Source organism: Astatotilapia calliptera, chromosome 15 (genome assembly GCF_964374335.1).
Source record: "Astatotilapia calliptera chromosome 15, fAstCal68.1, whole genome shotgun sequence".
NCBI classification, from domain to species: Eukaryota; Metazoa; Chordata; class Actinopteri; order Cichliformes; family Cichlidae; genus Astatotilapia; species Astatotilapia calliptera.
In genome coordinates this window covers 16,173,269-16,191,188 of record NC_137436.1, presented here as the reverse complement: position 1 = coordinate 16,191,188, position 17,920 = coordinate 16,173,269, and the positions used below count along the sequence as shown (strand labels likewise).

The 17,920-nt window shown below is 39.1% G+C and overlaps 1 protein-coding gene across 1 annotated transcript in view; it reads right to left on the bottom strand.

Annotated features, from left to right (window-relative positions):
- The window catches only part of rngtt (RNA guanylyltransferase and 5'-phosphatase), a 120,559-nt gene that overhangs the window by 80,975 nt on the left and 21,664 nt on the right, over positions 1-17,920 (bottom strand). The window contains exon 9 of the mRNA XM_026143578.2: positions 875-1,010. Within this exon, the coding sequence (XP_025999363.1) occupies positions 875-1,010 (136 nt within the window). The remainder of the gene's footprint in view (positions 1-874; positions 1,011-17,920) is intronic.

Genomic DNA, 17,920 nt, shown 5'->3' with positions numbered 1-17,920 from the left:
TTAAAACTGTAACACAAAACAGCATGTAAAGACAAAGACCAGAGGCTCTGGGCTAAAGATGAAGAATATCAGACAACACGGCTGGGTTCTAAAGGGATCCTCATAAACTAAAAAATACAGCCTCTATCAGCTAAGAGCCAGAAGCATCAACAGATTAATAAACACGAGTCAAAACAAACCTTGCAGCAATCTAAACACACGGCCACACAGCTTCTTCAAAGGAACACTTAACACGCTGCAATTAGACATCCTGCCTGAGTGAGGAACTTAAATTCACCACATCAATCAGAAACTGTTAAGCTAAGAGGAAGCGCAAACCTGGTGTTTGCATAAAATCTCAAAGCTTTGACGAAGCAAAGCCAGGAGCAACACATAAAGAATGAAAGGCAACTTATTTGCAATCTTCAGTATTTGAAAGACAAAAACAAAGTCTGGCTGGCTTTATAATCACTGATGACATGAACATGCAAGCAGTTTCCTATGTTTTCATGATGACTCATACATGTGCACCTGCTGCAGTGGTGCAGCTTGGACCTGCGTGACACACGCTGCACAGACACGCCAGTGGAAGTCAGAGCCTGGCATTACAGTGGAAGGATAAGTCACCGACCCCTGCTGAGCACACAGCAGAGCGCAACAACAAAAACACAACGCAGAACAAAGACTGAAAACTGAAACATTTCATTAGTGCTTTCCCCAGGATGTGTGCAATTGGAGTCTGCTGTTTCAAACTGAAACGTGCTCACCTTTCGCACCAGGTTTGACAGCTGGTGTCAATTAGCCTTTTCTAATTTCGTAAAAAGACTACGCAGCAGGAGCAGGATGACAGCAAATTTGGAATTGGAGATGACGCTGGACAAGAAGCATAACTTACCCCATCCAACAGAGTATTTGATAGGTGGACACGTGGCTCTTTCCGGAAAGGAAACTCTAGATTTGATATGTGGAAGACGGCGTTGTCTCTGTCGATCATGTACACCTCGTTTTTTCCATTGATGAGCATCATGTACCTGTGGAAAAACAGGATGCATCATTAGCTAGTTGTAAGTACAAGTTAACAAGTTTTATTTGTGTTAATCGCTGTGATAGCAATGATTATAAGAAGAACCACTGAAACCCCAAACTCAAGTAGTTATAAAGAATATATTGGAAACTGTAACGCTGTCATAAATTCAATAAAATCCTGGCAATAAATCCTACATTTTTTTATATGCTATGAATCAAAAACACTGTTGGGGACTACTTGGTTGGGATCTTCATAAATGAAGCTAATCCTCATCAGAACTACAAGTGGGAGCTTTGATTAGATTAGATTTCATTAGCAGTGATTAAACAGCCTCCCAGCCGTCACAAATGTCTAAATTAAATATTACAAAATCCTGGCTGGTGCACAAATTATGCGATATCAGTTGTTTTCTAACTATGGTATGTTTTCTGTATGTGTTAAAAAAGCCCAACTAGGGATGGTCATCACAAACTAGCTTAAGTTTAGTACTGTGTAGCTTTTATCTTTTAACATATCCATACATCCATAAATCCGTACATCTCCAACATACCCCCCCCAAAAAAACGTTATATTTATACGTGTCTCCCATCAATTTTAACCCAAGCAGTTGAATGATTTTTTTTTTTTTTTTTTTTTTTAAAAGAATAATGATTTCCTTGTTTCCATTATACAAAAGGGGGGATTTAAATTGCAACAAAGACAACAGCTTCAACCCCAAAAAAGCAAAGCACTGGCCTCACCTATTGGCTGAATCTTTACTACTAAAATGGTAAAGAGTGTGTGTGTGTGTGTGTGTGTGTGTGTGTGTGTGTGTTTTCGACCCTGTCGATCAAGAGCTCCTTCACAACACATTCACTGAACAGGAACAGAATAGATTAGAAAAACAGCATCTCAGCATAACTGTTTCAAAATGTACATGTTTTCCATTTCACTCAAAGTATGTTTAATTGTTTCTTTGGGGTAAACTATTATAGCCTTTGTGCCACTTTATTAAAATGTTTTGTATTGCTTGTTTTCATGTAATTTCTCCAGACAAGCAAAGAGGCCTATAATTTTCTTTCATTAGCTTATTTGGATGATTAAGTATGGTAATAATAATAATAATAATAATACTTTAAAGCTTAATTGTTGTAGGCAAAGAGAAACAACACAGAGTCTGTGTATGCCTCCAATGTGCAAATGAGCTGTGTTCAATTGAAAAAGCAAAACAAAAACAAACAAAGAAAAAAAACCATAGGTAAAGGTGCAAGAGCTTTTAATCGTGTCTGAAAAAGGAAAGATCACCAAACAGATGCTTAATTACCAAAGCACCCATTTTTCCTTTTATCTAGCTGCAGTTAACGAGAACTGCAAACTAAAAGCTGTGATCAGTGTGGCTGAAACTGAACAGACACATAAAAGCTTGCTTATTTTACTTCTAAAAAGAATAAAAGGTGGCTGATACTACAACTTGTTTTCTTTTTACAAAAAGCATCTTAATAAAATTTTTACTCGATGGTAAACCAATTATTTTTCTTATTACAGAAGTCCCTTAGCATCTTCCACTAGCACAAAAACACTTTGTTAGCACAGAGTAATAACCTATCTTCAAACTGCATACATCACCAGTGGCCCATGCTCAGCTAATCCACAGCACGCCTTTGCAGGTGAGATAAAGAGGCACAAAACAACATTTCTACAGTCTGTTTTCCTCAAGCTAAACTTTTGCAGCAATAAAGCAACGTAACATACCTTGTGTGATTTCATGCTGTTGTCTCTACAGTATATATTTATTACTGTTACCATTTTAAAGGTTTTTTGTTTTGTTTTGTTCAAAGAAAACCAACATGGTCAGTCTGGGGTCACACATTGTTTGTGTTATTGGATTAAATGGTATTACACTGCAAGGGATTCGCTGGTATTTTGTCCATCATAATCTTTATTTTTTCTGCTTTGGGATTCTTCAAAAGTAATATTAAGTAAAAGCAAAACAGAAAGTGAAAGGACAATCCACTGCTGGAAAATTACTTTTCCACCCTTGAGTAGGCCAATCTGGGAGATTCAAAACTTGAGAGCAGCGACTGTTGGACTGTTTAAAGCTGTTAAAACAGGCCAGCTTTCAAACATGGGTCATGATATGAGCATGTGGCTGGTATTAGTTTGACTCATAAGGTGTGCCGCACTGCCAGCGCATGAAGGATAAGACCCCTTTTAGATTTTTATCACCCTTATTTCTCCATCTGCACCACTACAAGGATGGGGTGGGGGTATCTTTGAATAACCAAAGTAAACACTACAGGTGAGCTGAGATGTTCTTCTCTCAGGCATTTTCTTTAGAGGCGTGGGGGTTACAAATTAACTGGATATGGGTTCCCACCACATGCATGTTAATCTATTATTTTGTAGACACCCCATCTGGAAAATAAGTCATCCAAATTATTTGGAACCCAGTTATAATTTAAGGATCCATCCTTCTGCTGGTGCTGTCTAATTTAGAAAAACTGACCTAATGTATTTCATTTAATGAGACGTTTTCTTCTTATTGGGGCTAAATTGAACTGTGCCAGATGAATTTTGTGCATCGGGCCAGGTTGCTTTATCATCTTTTCATTAAGATACATAAAACTGAGGTCGAACAATATTCGAAAATACTGAGCCTTGAGCCGTTCCTCATTTCTTTTCATTTTAAAAGGAAAATGAGAAACAGGTGCAAGGATCTATCAAAATGTGCAGCAAATAAGGCAAAAACTTTTTTTCGAACAATTCTAACAAGCTTGAAAGTCAATATGAAAGTATGACTATCTTATATAAGTATATAAGCTTTCTTATATACTTTTTTAAGCAGTGTTCAGGAATAGTTCTTCATGCATTTAACACTCTTCTTTGGATGATGGCTGTTTGTTCTCTGTCAAAATGATTTTAACAATGTTGAGGTCTGGGCTCTGAGGAGGCCAATCCATGACTCGACTTAACTCAGTTTTTAGGGTTTTCTATTAGATAGTAGCACCTTTACCAGGACACACTACACCCACTGTCAGAATATGCCAAGTTTTCAGCTAATACATACACTTCTTTTACTGTCAAACTCCATTACCTTTGATAGTTTTCAATTATTTGAATACAAAATGCTAACAAACGATGTGTTTTGGGGTGCTAGTTTTAAAGATATTATACATATTACAATATTATATAGATATAAAATACATACATTTCAGTACCAAATAATACCTGAAGAATACCCAGAGAGGCACAGTTGTGTTTGCTGCTTTATCAATAAACACAATGAGCTGGCAAATAATTAAAAGCAGTTTCGAAACAGGGACATTAAACAGACTTAAATCCTTGATCTTCCCTTCTGTTGGTTCCCCAAAAATGAGCTAAAAAAAGATGGGCCACACCCAAAAACACAGACACCATTGTTGCCTTTGTGTTTCCTCCAGAACAGTCTCCAAGTATAACAGCAGGTGTGAGCATTCAGCATTGTTTTTACCCAACTGCTTTGATTAGATTTTCCATGTCAAATAGATCTTTATTAGGCTCTCTTTGTTGTCTTTTTTTTTTACTTAAAGAACAATATGTACAGAATGACAAAACCCAGAAACTCAACCATAGTTGACAAGTCCCATTAATGTCACTCAACTTATTTTTGTTGTTTAACTTAACATCCATCCATATGCGTGACATTATTCTGTTTAATGGTTGATTAGTTAAGAGTCAAGTAGGCTTGTCTTTGTTAATTCCACTGAGAGAGAGAATCTGGTGGCTTCATTACACACCTCTTATGAACTCAATTACACTCTGCAGTCTGCTGGCTGCTCTTTAAACCAAATAACAAGTGCTGAATAAAGCAGAACTAATATGTCGTAATGAGCAACTAAAGCCCTACTGCATTTGGAAAGGTTAAGTATCCTAATCAATGCGAGTAAAAACTGCAGCAAATTATCTTGTATTTCAAACCAGAAGAAAATTGGTAGAAGACTTTCATGTGATACCAACTTACAGCTAGTACACACACTGAAGGGATTTACGCATTGTCGGAAAGCCAATTTGGATGACAGAGATGAATTTGAGATTAATGACTTCCCAAAGGACAAAGACACAAATTTCTCATACCTGCTGTGACTCTCCACGATTATAAACAACAGGATTAGACCTAATAAATATGCCACCAACACCAGCTGGTTCAAATAGGGAAACTTGTCAAGATGCCAAGAGTGAGGGTGTGTGGAAGTTTACACCAGCAACAGTGATGTGCGTTACACAAGTAATGTGCCAATGCCATTTACCCTGCTGACTCTCAAAGGAGATGTCTGGCCCAGGACCTCCAACACGGACCGCACCAAAGTATATCTGGTGAAATATAATGATATATGAGCGTCTTTATGTATGGTCTTGTTTTATTTTGGTCATCAGCCAATGTACTAGTTAATAATTCCCTAGCTAGCCTTAGCCCCTCTCATCCCTAAAGCCTTAATCTTCATTGCAGACATGGATACACACACAGACATCTGGGGAGCTGCTAGCCAAATAGTCATTCTGGTCATATTTATTTAAAATCTGCTTAAAGTCCAGCAGCTGGGGCACATCTGTAATAGATGTATTATAATGCAAGATGACTGCCCCTCCCTGAACCTGGTTCTATTGGAGTTTTATTCCTGTTAAAAGGGGGTTCGTCCTTCCCACTGTCGCGAAATACTTGCTCACAGGGGGTGTTGTCTGATTGTTGGGGTTTTATTGTATTACTGTAGGGTCTTTAGCTTACAATTTAAAGTGCCTTGAGGTGACTGTTGCTGTGATTTGGTGCCAGATAAGTAAAATTGGATTCAATCAATTTAATTGTCAGATGAATCCCTGAAGTATGTCTTAAAAGCAGGTTGACAGGAAACACGTGGAGACCATAGGTATCATTCAGCTGCCTCTCCACTCTTGGGGTCAGATGGACTTCACAGTCACCATACTGGGCCACAGTATGGTGAAGCAGTGGATGGTCTGATATCCTCGTGTCGGTGTTGTTCCCACATCATCACAATAAATGTTGTTCCAGGTTCAACATTGTAAGTGACCTATCACATTGTTGTGACATTCCCCTTTTGTGCCTTTAAAAAAATCGACTTCACTTGCGAGAAGAGAAACTGCTTCTGTCTGCCGATCTAGGAACTTGAATTCTTTGCATTTCAGGATGCTTTCCTTTAACAGTAAGCATTATAAATATTGTCCTTACAGAGGCGGTTTCTCTTCTCGCAAGTGAAGTCAATTTTTTCAAGGCGTTTGTTTGGGGGGGTTTTTGAGGTCACGGATGACGTCAGCAGAAGGTGGTTGGTCACTTGCAATGTTGAAACTGGAACAACATTATTTATGATGACGAGGGAACAACACTAACACGAGGATATCAGATCGTCCGTGAAGCAGTAGTCCTCATGCTCTAGAGGTCTGATGTAAATAGTAGTGCCACTCTAAGTACTCAAAGTACTTAGACAGTGTAAGTACCTGAGTTGAAGGCAAGTGGATTTTTTTTTTAGTAGGTTCTTGAAGGCATTTTATCTCTCATATAAGAGGCGTCCATATCCACTTTCAAGACCCTAAAAAGAAGTGCAGTTGCCTTCAACTAAAGTGCTTAAGACTACCATGACCTGCATAACTGACAACCTGCCCAGACACACTAACCAGAACTACCTGCAGCTGAAGCTCTGGTTCACGTGACTCTGCGCAAAGTTTTCTAAGGGTGTAGAGCAGAATGTCGACTACCATTGTTTACTCCCATCCAAGAAGGTGGAGCTGACTTCTGACTGCAGGAGTCCCTGAGGGGTCATTATGATTATTTGTCACAATATGAGCCCACTCATATTTCCAGAAGACCACTTTTTACATGACAAGATAATCTTTCAACAAAGCGTGGGTTCCCTATTGCGCAGACACCTACGTCTCATTAAATACATTAAATTATTATCCATGACATGATAGAAACAAGTAAAAAATAATCCTTTTCAAATATTGTAGAGAACCAGGATTTTATTAAAATAAATCAAATGGTTTCTAATGCACAGACAGGACACTTTCTGTCCTGTTTGTGGCACATTACAGGGCTCTAGAGTGCGACCAATTTGGTCGCAAATGCGACCAAATTTTTCAGTGGTGCGACCAACTGTTCCGGTAACAAAAAAAAATCTCTGTAACTCTCCGTGTGGTCAACAACAGACACACATTATGCCCCTATCGTGGACTAAACCAATCAGAGATAGTCAGGGGCGGGACCTCTCTGATTGGCCGTGGTCCAGTTGAAAGTGCAGGTGGAAGAGAGAGGTGAGTAGCTTGAATAAAGCGATATCAATTCATTAACGGATTCCACACAAAGACCTAAACACGGAGCGGACCCAACACATCAGAATCAGCTTCGTCTTTCTCGGCTTTCTCACCTGACGGCCTGAACACGGACACGCTGTCGGAGCTTAGCGATTCTTCGGGTCCGCGCTGTGTTTACGTCTTTTTGCGCTGATTCTGAGCTGCAGGTTTTGCCTCTCTCCAACCAAAATTCACCGAGCCTGCAGCAAAAGAAGCAGCAAACTGCGCTTCACATTTGATCAATGTCGTCATGAATTCCCTCTGACTTTTGCTGTTTTGCTTCCACCACGATAAAAATCACACTTCCTGCACAGCTCTCTCTCTCTCTGTACTTCAGGAACAGTTTCCCGTCTCAAATCTGTTTTCTGCATTATTCATTCGCTTATTACCCACCAGTCTAGCGTTGTTTACAGCGCTTTTTCTTTTTTCACTTAAATGACCTCGGACAAGAAAGCCTAATTTCTGCTGTTCAATACTGAAGAAATATAAATTTCTTAAAATTATGCAAAATTGTAGAATATTGCAGAATATTTTTAAGGTTATCTGCTATAAAAAGCCAGACCAGGAAAATCTCCTTCATGTTTTCCTGTGTTTTATTCTCAGTTACTTTCACACAAAGGCATCTGCTGTGATTTTCACAATTCTGATGAAGTCTCATGTGTATCAGTACTGATAAATGATCAGAATTATAATATTTCTGACTGTCTGAGGCTAAATTGAATCAAATCAGGACTTTGAGAACCGGAATTGAATGGATTATAGAAATCAGTGATGATACTCAGCCCTAGTGAGCAGCCTAGGCCTGAGAGAAGTGGATGTACTGTAGCTGTGGGTAATAAGAAAAGATGAAAAGAACTATTGATAACTTTTTTGTTAAGTTAAGGCCTGATCTGTCTGAAATTCATAGCCAGTGCTCTGACACGGTGCCATCAATCTTTGAATGCTGAAAAAGCACAGTGTATCCAGAAAACACATTATATGCTGCAATAAATGCACTGCCCAAGTGTCCCCTCTCCCCACGGCCTTTCAGCAGCAGACAGCAGCAAACAGGTCGTCAGAGGAGGCCAAGATGATGATTAAGTTTTTAACATTTTCTACAATATTGACAAAGCACTTTAAGCACAAGTTTGTTAGTTAATAATTTAGAAATTAATATTGTCTGTATGGACTTCCCCCCCCAAAGAAAGTGCACATGTAAAACTGCGGTGTTAAGCGATGCGGTTGAAAAATTTGAGTGCGCCTAACTTTTGTGCCGGTACGCCTAAATTTTTAAAGTTAGGCGTACCGGTGCGCCCATGTCAAAAAGTTAGTCTAGAGCCCTGCATTAGTATATGTGACCATTGTTTTTCTTGTGACATTACCAATAAGTTTGATGTGTCACATGGCCCTCTTCCTATTGAAAAAACAAAAGTTGTATCCAAGATGGCCGACTTCTAAATGGCCACCATGGTCACCACCCATCTTGAGGAGTTTGCCCCCTCACATATACTAATGTGCCACAAACAGGACTTTAATATCACCAACCATTCCCATGTTATTACGGTGTATCCATATAAATGGCCCACCCTGTACAACTTATGGAATACGCTGGTCAAGAAAAGTGGCCGTCATAAGATGGTGTTATGTGTAGAGTATGACCACACACACACACACACACACACACACACACACACACACACACACACACACACACACACCCCTCCCTGACAGGAGAAAGCGTAAAAACACACTAATCCTGAGATATAAAGCAGGTGGAGACACGTCCTGTGGATACTGCAGGGGGATGGAAAAAAGAAAAGAAATGTTGGTGGAGAAGGGAAAAAAAAAAAAAAATGGTGAGTGGGCCAGCACTTACATTTTTTGGGTGGGAGAGGATTGACTCCATCCTCAGTGGAGCTGAGGATGGAGCAGGGTAAGAAAGGGAACAGGAAATGCCTGTGTTGCCTAGTTTAGGCAAAATGATAACTCCTGCAGATAGAAAGATATACTTGTGTGCAGGGCTAATATCTTTTATCTCAGAAAAGGAACAATGGCTAAAAAGATCAAACAGAAACGCTGAGTGTCACAACAGAGAAGATCTGTCAACCAGTGGGGACACAACAGGTCTGCACAGAGCAGAAGAAGTTCCCCCGCTGTCTAATTAGCCAACTAGCCACGGCTGTCAAGTACGTTCAGAGGAAAGTAGAGACCATTAGTTCTGTGTAACTCCCAGTGGTCCTCCTCCTCATCACAGTCACACCTTCATACCAATACCATTCCTCCCCTCCTTCCTTCTATTAAATTATGTTGACAGCAGATACTTTATTCTGTTCTTATGGACAACAGGAAATTGTGAAATATAATATGCTCATTTATTCAGACAAGTGGATGCTTCTGCCCACCTCCTCCTCGGCTCTCTGGGTGCTTCGCATGTTATGCGCATTCCCGAGCCACATCCCCCAAACTCTTTGGCCCTAATGAGGCACAGACGGTCATTGTATCGGCTCTGCAAGTCTACAAGGCATGACTGACAGCAGCTGATTTCCAGAGGAGGGTTTAGATCAGATCCAACAGCTTTGCACATCATTAGTGATGCGTCAAGGGGCTGCTCAAGGGACGGTGCTTTCTTTTTCCCCCCATAGGGAGGGCGGGGTGATTTCTCATTTTAGACGGAAGCGCAAAAAAAGAAAAAGTGGGCAAAACAAATGGATGTACATATTGTATTTGTTTGCTTGATGCAGTACTCATGTGACTCAAAATACTATTTAAATACTTACAAATTTAAGCTTTTATAAAGAGGCTTACATATGCAGCCAAAGGCAACTAATCCTTTATTGTTGCCCACTACTTGGGCAAGGATTAAGGAACCCAGTACTATGGGTTCAAAAACTACACACACTATAATTGTATAGACAATGTTAACTGTGCTCAATTTTGACAGGTTTTTTTTGACTGGTTAAACATTTTTTGGGGATGCATTTAATTGAATAGGAGACTAGTGAATTAAATGTGAGGAGCAGCCCTAATTTAAAGCTTACTGAACACCAGTAAGAATAAATTCCTGTAATGTAAACAACAAGTTCCCTGTTGAAACAAAATTTCAATAACTTACAAGACAGAATTTTGGTGCAGTCTATTATCATCATTAGCATCACAGACACTAGGCTAGTACACGCCCTTGCTACAGTGTTGTTTGGCCTGTTTTTGCTGTTGGTTATGAAATGAAGGGTGTAGAAACGAAAGAGTAAAATCAGCTAATTGACCGGTAGTTGTAGAACACATGATGACCTTATTATATATCATGTAAAAGTCAGCTTCTGTTAATATAAATGAGATGTTTCTGTGAAATTAAAACGATACAATGCAGCTTGCTGTGCTGTCCACAAAAGGCAAAAAACCACAACAAACAAAGACCCCACCCCCAATTTTAGCCATTTGTGAGGTGGTTGCCTGGAAATCTGATGGCACCTTAATACCTAATACATTACTGAAGTTTTGTGGATATCAATCTGATTTAAATACTCTGATATAGATAATAATTTTCACATTTTAATCCCATTTGGCAGCTGAACTCTTGACTGTGTGGGCCCCACAGGAGGCACACAGATACACACACTTAAAGATTTTGTGTGTTATAGTAAGAAATAAGAAATTAACTAAATAACAAACAGAAACTATAAAACACAAACACACATATGCATTTGTAATTATTTATTAAGCATACTGAATTAATGAATAAATGTTTTATCTTTGTGTTATTTTATTTTGTTATATAAAACACTGGCAGTCTTACGGAGAAAACCAAAGAGCCAAAAAAAAAATGGGAAAGATGGCACTGAAGTCTTTTTCACTGACATTATTTCATCTGGGATGTAAAAGAAAAACACTGGATTGGTGTCCTCTCTTTAAATAAATCACTGGAGTGGTAATCAGGGATGAAACAGGACTTTAAAGAGACAATTAAAAAAGTCCAAAACTTTCTCAAGTCCAGTTTCTTTGAGTCCAAATTGAGCAACATTGTTTGTTTAAATGCCTAAGAACATAACTGGCTCTCTCCCTTCTCTTTGCCCTTCATCTCTGGGGCACAAACCAATCTAGCCCTGACAGAAGGCTGTATAAGAAGAGGTGAAAAAACCCCAACTCACTTTATGTCTCCCCTCTTGGCAAATCCACTAATTTTGCTGTCTTTCCAAAGCCCATTAGAAGCCACCTCCCTTGGCAGATTGCAGGCAAGTGACAAGTTTGTTTTTTGTCTCGTTTTTTTCCCCCTCACTGTATGACTGGTTGCATCGAGAAAAGCTATATAATATTTTTAGGTGAGTGGGGAAGCGTCAGTACTTTGTCACCGTCACGCATGTTATCATGGTACTGAGTGAGGTAGTTTAACTGTCACAGATGTTGATGCGTTGCCCTGTAGTCATGAGAAGAGACTGCCAGAAACACCGATTTGATCCTGACAGCAACTCTGTTAGACCATTACAGGCTGCTGAAAATTAACATTCTTCCTCACTTAACCTTTTCCTGTAAAAAAAAATTATACTTGCATGTGATATTTTAAAAAAAAAGAAATTACTCATTTAAAAGTAAAAATTGCTTTCATTAGAATTGGAAACTTTTTTTATCCTCACCAGGGTAACAAAGGGATTAAGAATATGTAAAACTAAAGTGAGGACCCCTAGCAATATGCAAAGAGAAAAATCTTTCACGGCCACCTTGGAGAGACAAATTTCCTATTAAAAGTCCATTTCAGGCCTTAAAAATGCCACTGGAAAGAAAGTGGGACATTTAATAAGAAATGCTCTGCACATTTCATGTAATCCATCAAGAGAATGACAATTTAAGATCACGCCCTACCACTGCCATCTTAATGAAAACCCACCAACTCGACAATCTTCCATCATCTTAGACTGCAAGTCCTGCTGTTGCTTATGTATACTTTTTTTTATCCTTTGAGAAATTTTAGAATTAGACCCCAGCAGCACATCGAACAAATGACCACAAATCTATTGGTATTAGTTTTGAGAAGGGCAAACCTTCACCCCTGGCAGAAACATCTGGAATTCAACATGTAGGGCAGACCTTCCCAAAGTGTGGGGCCCGGCCCCTAGGGGGGGCGCAGAGCCATTGAAAAGGGAAAAAAGCAAAAACAACGCTTGGACACTGCTAGCGTAATGGACTGGTGTTTGATGGGGCTCCCACACACACGCAAAGCATGAGATGAAGCATAGCTGAATATGTTTCCAAACTAGGGCTGTTCGATATATAACGATATATATCGGATGAAGATATAAAAACATCTATCGTTTCATTTTACGCTATCGTTTGTTTCGTGGTGTCACAAAATAAACTGTTTACGGCAATATTTTTTCATCGTTTTGATGGTCACTGTAGTGGCTATATTAATTTCTTAAAGTTCTCTCTTTCTCTTATATTTAATATAACCACACTACGGACGGACAAGTACCTGTTTGTATGCGTTGTCGTTAACAACAATGACGGTAAAACCAACGCGTGTCCGCTTGTTTATTTTCCACATAAACCTTTCACAATAAAAGCTGAATCACGTGAAAGAGTATGCAGTGTTTACGGATGAGAATTTAAAAAGAGCCGCCAGGTGCTAAGAAATAAACCTTAGACTCAAACGTTAGAACAGGCTTTTCCCCGCAGCACGCCGTGTAATAAACACTCACACAAAAAAAACCCCCCCAAAAAAAAAAACAAAAAAAAAACGGCGGCTGTTACAACTTGTGTCTAAAAATGTGTAGTTTCATGCATCGGTTAAAACACTGGACTCCAGGTATACGGCGCCCAGCTGGAAACACTTCAGGCAAGTTGAGCTGCCCGAGATTCACAGAATTTACAGAAAATGTTACATTTTTGTGATTTATATCGATATCGGGACGATAGAGGTCTTATATCGGTATATGAGATTTTGGTCATATCGCACAGCCCTATTCCAAACCAACTTCATTCTAAGCCAAAGACTAGAAAATATGGTGAAGCATATCTTCCCTCTGGCTTCACCTGCACAAGTGCCGAGGTAGGTCTCCCCTGCATAATTGGTTTTCCCTTCGTCGGGAGCACGCGCTGGGCTCTCCAAATCACGGACAAACAGTATCACACATTCTTGATTTTTAGTTCACAAACACTTCTTGTAATGACTAACTACTCATGACATTTTGGAGATGTTAGCTCTTTATACAGTAAAGTTAACACGGGATACAAATAATATCAGGCTGATCCTGCCACAATTTGTTCCCCCGGTTCAAATCCCGGACAAACAGTATCCCACAGCTGTTTATGTTTTTAAACCAATTTCCACAGAGAGGCATTTTTTGAAAAATGTATTGATATCAATGTTGAATATTATTACACAGGAAAAAAACAACTACACGTAAAATAATTACACCGTGACGCCTCTGCCTTTCTAAATAAAATGACAGTAAGTGTGTGTGTGTGTTTGTAAGCATGTAAAACCTGAAGATAGAGACAAAATACTGTCACTGTTAATCTGAATATCTGCCATTCTGCAATTCATCTCATGTAAACAATAACGTGGTGCACAGTGTGACGTGAAAAAAGGCACATACCTCTGACGTTGCGAGACGAACTCTGTATTCCTCGTCCACACGTAAACGGAAAAAAGGAGTTTTAAAAAATCTCAGTTTCCGGTGATTCGAAACGCCGTTTACATGTGGACGAAAGGTCCAAACGCATAGAAACAGCTGCGTTTTCAAAATACCCGTGTTGGTGTGGACGTAGTGTAAAGGAGTTAGTAGTTCATTTTCTTACTACCTGTAATTTATTGCAGATTACTTGTATTTACTTAATTGTTTACTAAATGTTTGAGGTGTGAAATAAACAATATATGGGTGTGTGTGGTTGGAGGGTGTGTTTGTGCGTGCATGCGTGCGGGTGGGGGACGCGAACATTTTTCTTGTCAAACAAAGGGGGGCCTAGTAAAAAAAGTTTGAGAACCACTGATGTAGGGGGTGCTGAGGACCAAAATGACCGGAGGGATTTCATACTAGTGATGTCACAGTATCAGAAATTTAGTAGTTAGTACCAATACCAGTAGAAATACATGCGTTTTTGACACCTAGTTAATTACTTACAATTATCATCCAACATAATGCAAAATTGCATATTTAATTGTTGCAAATGAATGTGTCAACAGCAAAGCAGTTCCATAATTTACTTTGCCTTTTGTACTAACGAGTCAAAGCAAAGCTACAAGTGTGTTGCATGGAAGTCAGAATTTCCAGGTTTCCGAGTCGGAATTCAATAGTTATCAGAATCAGAATACTTTATTAATCCCGAAGGAAATTAGTTATATCACCTCAAATCAGTGAAACAAATCTAGCTTCTCCAATTTTGCTACTGGAACGTGTTTAAATCGGGAGTGATGTCATTCCCAGCTCCAACATTTGACTTTTCCCCGTTTCAGTTCAATCTTATCCTTATAACACCGAAACAAAAAAACAGTTTAGGTACTATTTTGTAAGGTGAACAACAGGAGTGGGTAAAAAATGAAACAAAAAAAAATATACACTATTGTATCACTACACTTTGTTTGACAGTATTATATCAATACAAGGACACCACACATTAATATTTTGTTAAATACAATTATCTGCCACCACCACTCTGGGGTGAAGCCTTCTGAGGTAAATGGACCAAAGCATAGTGCAGCAGGTGCACTAGCTGCCATCTTCCATTTGTATTTTTTCCTGTGCTTGTGGACCTCCTTCTGCATCTTCTCCTTTTTTAGCATGTAACGGCAGACTAGATCCTTTTGTATGCTCCCTTCAGTTCCTGAAGAATTGCCATCTGGGTGCATATGCTGCCCACAACAACTACAGTACCAATAAATAAATAAAAAAGCTTATACAGTTGCATTTGAAAATTTTGGGAATTGAATGTTAATGTAAGAATCACCGCGGGACACATCCCCATTTCATACTGATGATCACCAAGGCAGGTACCACTGATCTTACAGCACATCATGGCAATTATATGACAAACAGATTAATGCTGTGTTACACTTGAAGTGGACAGCCAAAAATTTGAGATGCCAGTTGGAATTTTCAGCTGGAGTGCTCCCACATGAGTCAGATTTGCCACTCGATCGTTGGACAAGTCACAACAATCCCAGCTTTGCAATGCAAGAGTGGGATTGTTGGAATTGTAGAACTTGTAATCTGTACTCCCACTGTTGTGTATTTGTGACCACTACAACAATGATCCTCTACTCTAAATGGAACAACTGAATGACTACACCTTACTGGAGGCAAAGCTAGGTTTTCTGACTACTGCTACTGGAACAATATTGACTCAAGCATGGTAAAGAAATACAACAGACTCCAAGAACCAGCAAAGGAAGAATAAAACATTTTCATCACTGTCATGTCTACATTAAAACTTTGCAACTTCCTTTAACTGTTCATTAGATTATTCACACATTCAACTCTTCGTCAACAAGAAGCAAAACATTTAGCTCACTGCACTTGTGCAGAGAGAGGGGAAAGAAGCCAATAAACATTTACTTGTTTTTTGCCACATTTATTTTGAAGCCAGACTTGTCACACCAATTAAATTCATCAAGGACTAAGCCATGGCCCTGCTCTGCACCCTCTAGAAGACTCACAATCACAGTCCACTAATATTGTCCAGTCCAACCTACAGTCCAGATTCAATGAAGATCTACACTGTTGGAATTTAATAACACTGATTTAATAAAAAGAAGAAGAAAAATCTATTTCTCACCAAACCGCCTCTCATCATCACTTCTTTTGTGTAAATTCAATTTCACACACAAAAGATAAACTTGTATGACACACATGGCTATTTACTGGATAAATTAAAAAGCACGGGCACTAATAAGGAAACATGATTTTCGATTGCTTTCATCCATCCCTTGGCTTTGGAGAATAAAGTAACATCAGAAGAGGCTGTTCCTCGCAAAGAGAACAAAAGCCTCTCTTTTCCAAGCGCAACTTTATTACTTGTATGTAGACCAAAGCGAAGACTGCGTTGTGAATATCCACAATGCTGCATGATCCTTTTACAAAAAACCCCATTGCTTTTGTCAGACGTACTGCATGCACCGTGTGTCAAAAAGACAACAATGATAAATAAAGAGAACTGCTGAAAAAGCACGAGAACCGCAAACAGCAGGCTGACGCTATGCTGACAACAAAGACCATCAAAGTCTACCATATCAAACCTTTTGCCGTGTAAATATGCTGTGGTTTGCATTCTGATGTTGTTCGCACACATGCGCATGCAAAACACGCACACACAAAGCAGGATGTGAATAAGAAATATGTATGTCTGTAGCCGAGTGTCAACAAGTTTCAAGAACTTGCAGGTATTCTAAAAGAAGCCAGAAAACATTTTTATTTATATATTAACATAAGATGGGGCACATTGTTTACCACAACTCAAGAAATAGACATTAATTCATATGGCTGAAAAGTGACAACATTTTTATATCATACTTCTACACGAAACATCTCCAAGCTTCCTCTTTTACATGATGCCCCAATTGTTTGGAAAGCAGTCGCAGCGAAAAAACAGTAACTGAAAGGGAGCTGAATGTATTAGTCCAGGGGTGTCAAACTCAAATACACAGTGGGCCAAAATTCAAAACTGGAACAAAGTCGCGGGCTAACATTAATATTTATTGAAGAAAAAAAAATCTTCCTCCAGATATAAGAATGAATCTTTTCTTATGGACTCAAACAAGTTTTGCTGGAAAACTGAATATGGAACAAGCAAAGCTTAATACTAAACGATATATATATTAGCTGTATAATACCAATAGGCCAGCTCTAATAGTAATTTGGTATGGCTTCGCGGGCCAAATGTAATTAGGCTGCGGGCCAGAGTTTGACACCTATGTATTAGGACAACCCAAACATGACAGTTGGACCTCCAGCACTCCAATTATACTAGGAGAGTTTAAGAAAGAGTTGACTGAGGTTAGAGGAAGTATGAAATCAAGACCAGATAAAGTGACTGGATCACACCAATTGAATTAGTCATCCCATTACAGCTAGGATTTAGAAATCACTTTCACTTCTAATCTAGCAAAGCACTGTCTGAATACAGCATTGTATCACAGGAGGCTGTAACACAGCCCAAGCCAATATATGCTTTACCAAGACAGCAAGCTGCTGTTGCTCACCTCAACCTCAAACACACTATAGTTGAAGCTAAAGGTGTTATCTTGTATTTTTCCTTTTGTCAACAAATGCCATGAAAGACCAAAGTTATATGTGTCTGTGAATACTTTGTGACTTTCCTGTGACCTCAGTCAGAAGAATGTGTCTTGATCCTACTAGGGTAGAATCTGTTCCAACAGTCTACTATCTTTTTAACTAGGTCAAAACAAGCAAGCAAGCCACCCAAAGGATCTAAAAGAAGCAGTCAGCTGGATTATCTGCAGACTCTAAAATGAACAAACAGCTCAGGAAAGTCAACGCTGTTAAAAATAAATCAATAAATAAATCAGGTGGTGTTGGAAATAAACTAGCAGAAGAATTTACTTTGTTTACCAACCCACTGGCCTAGAAATTTGCCATACATGGGATTAGAGTCCTCCACACTCACCCT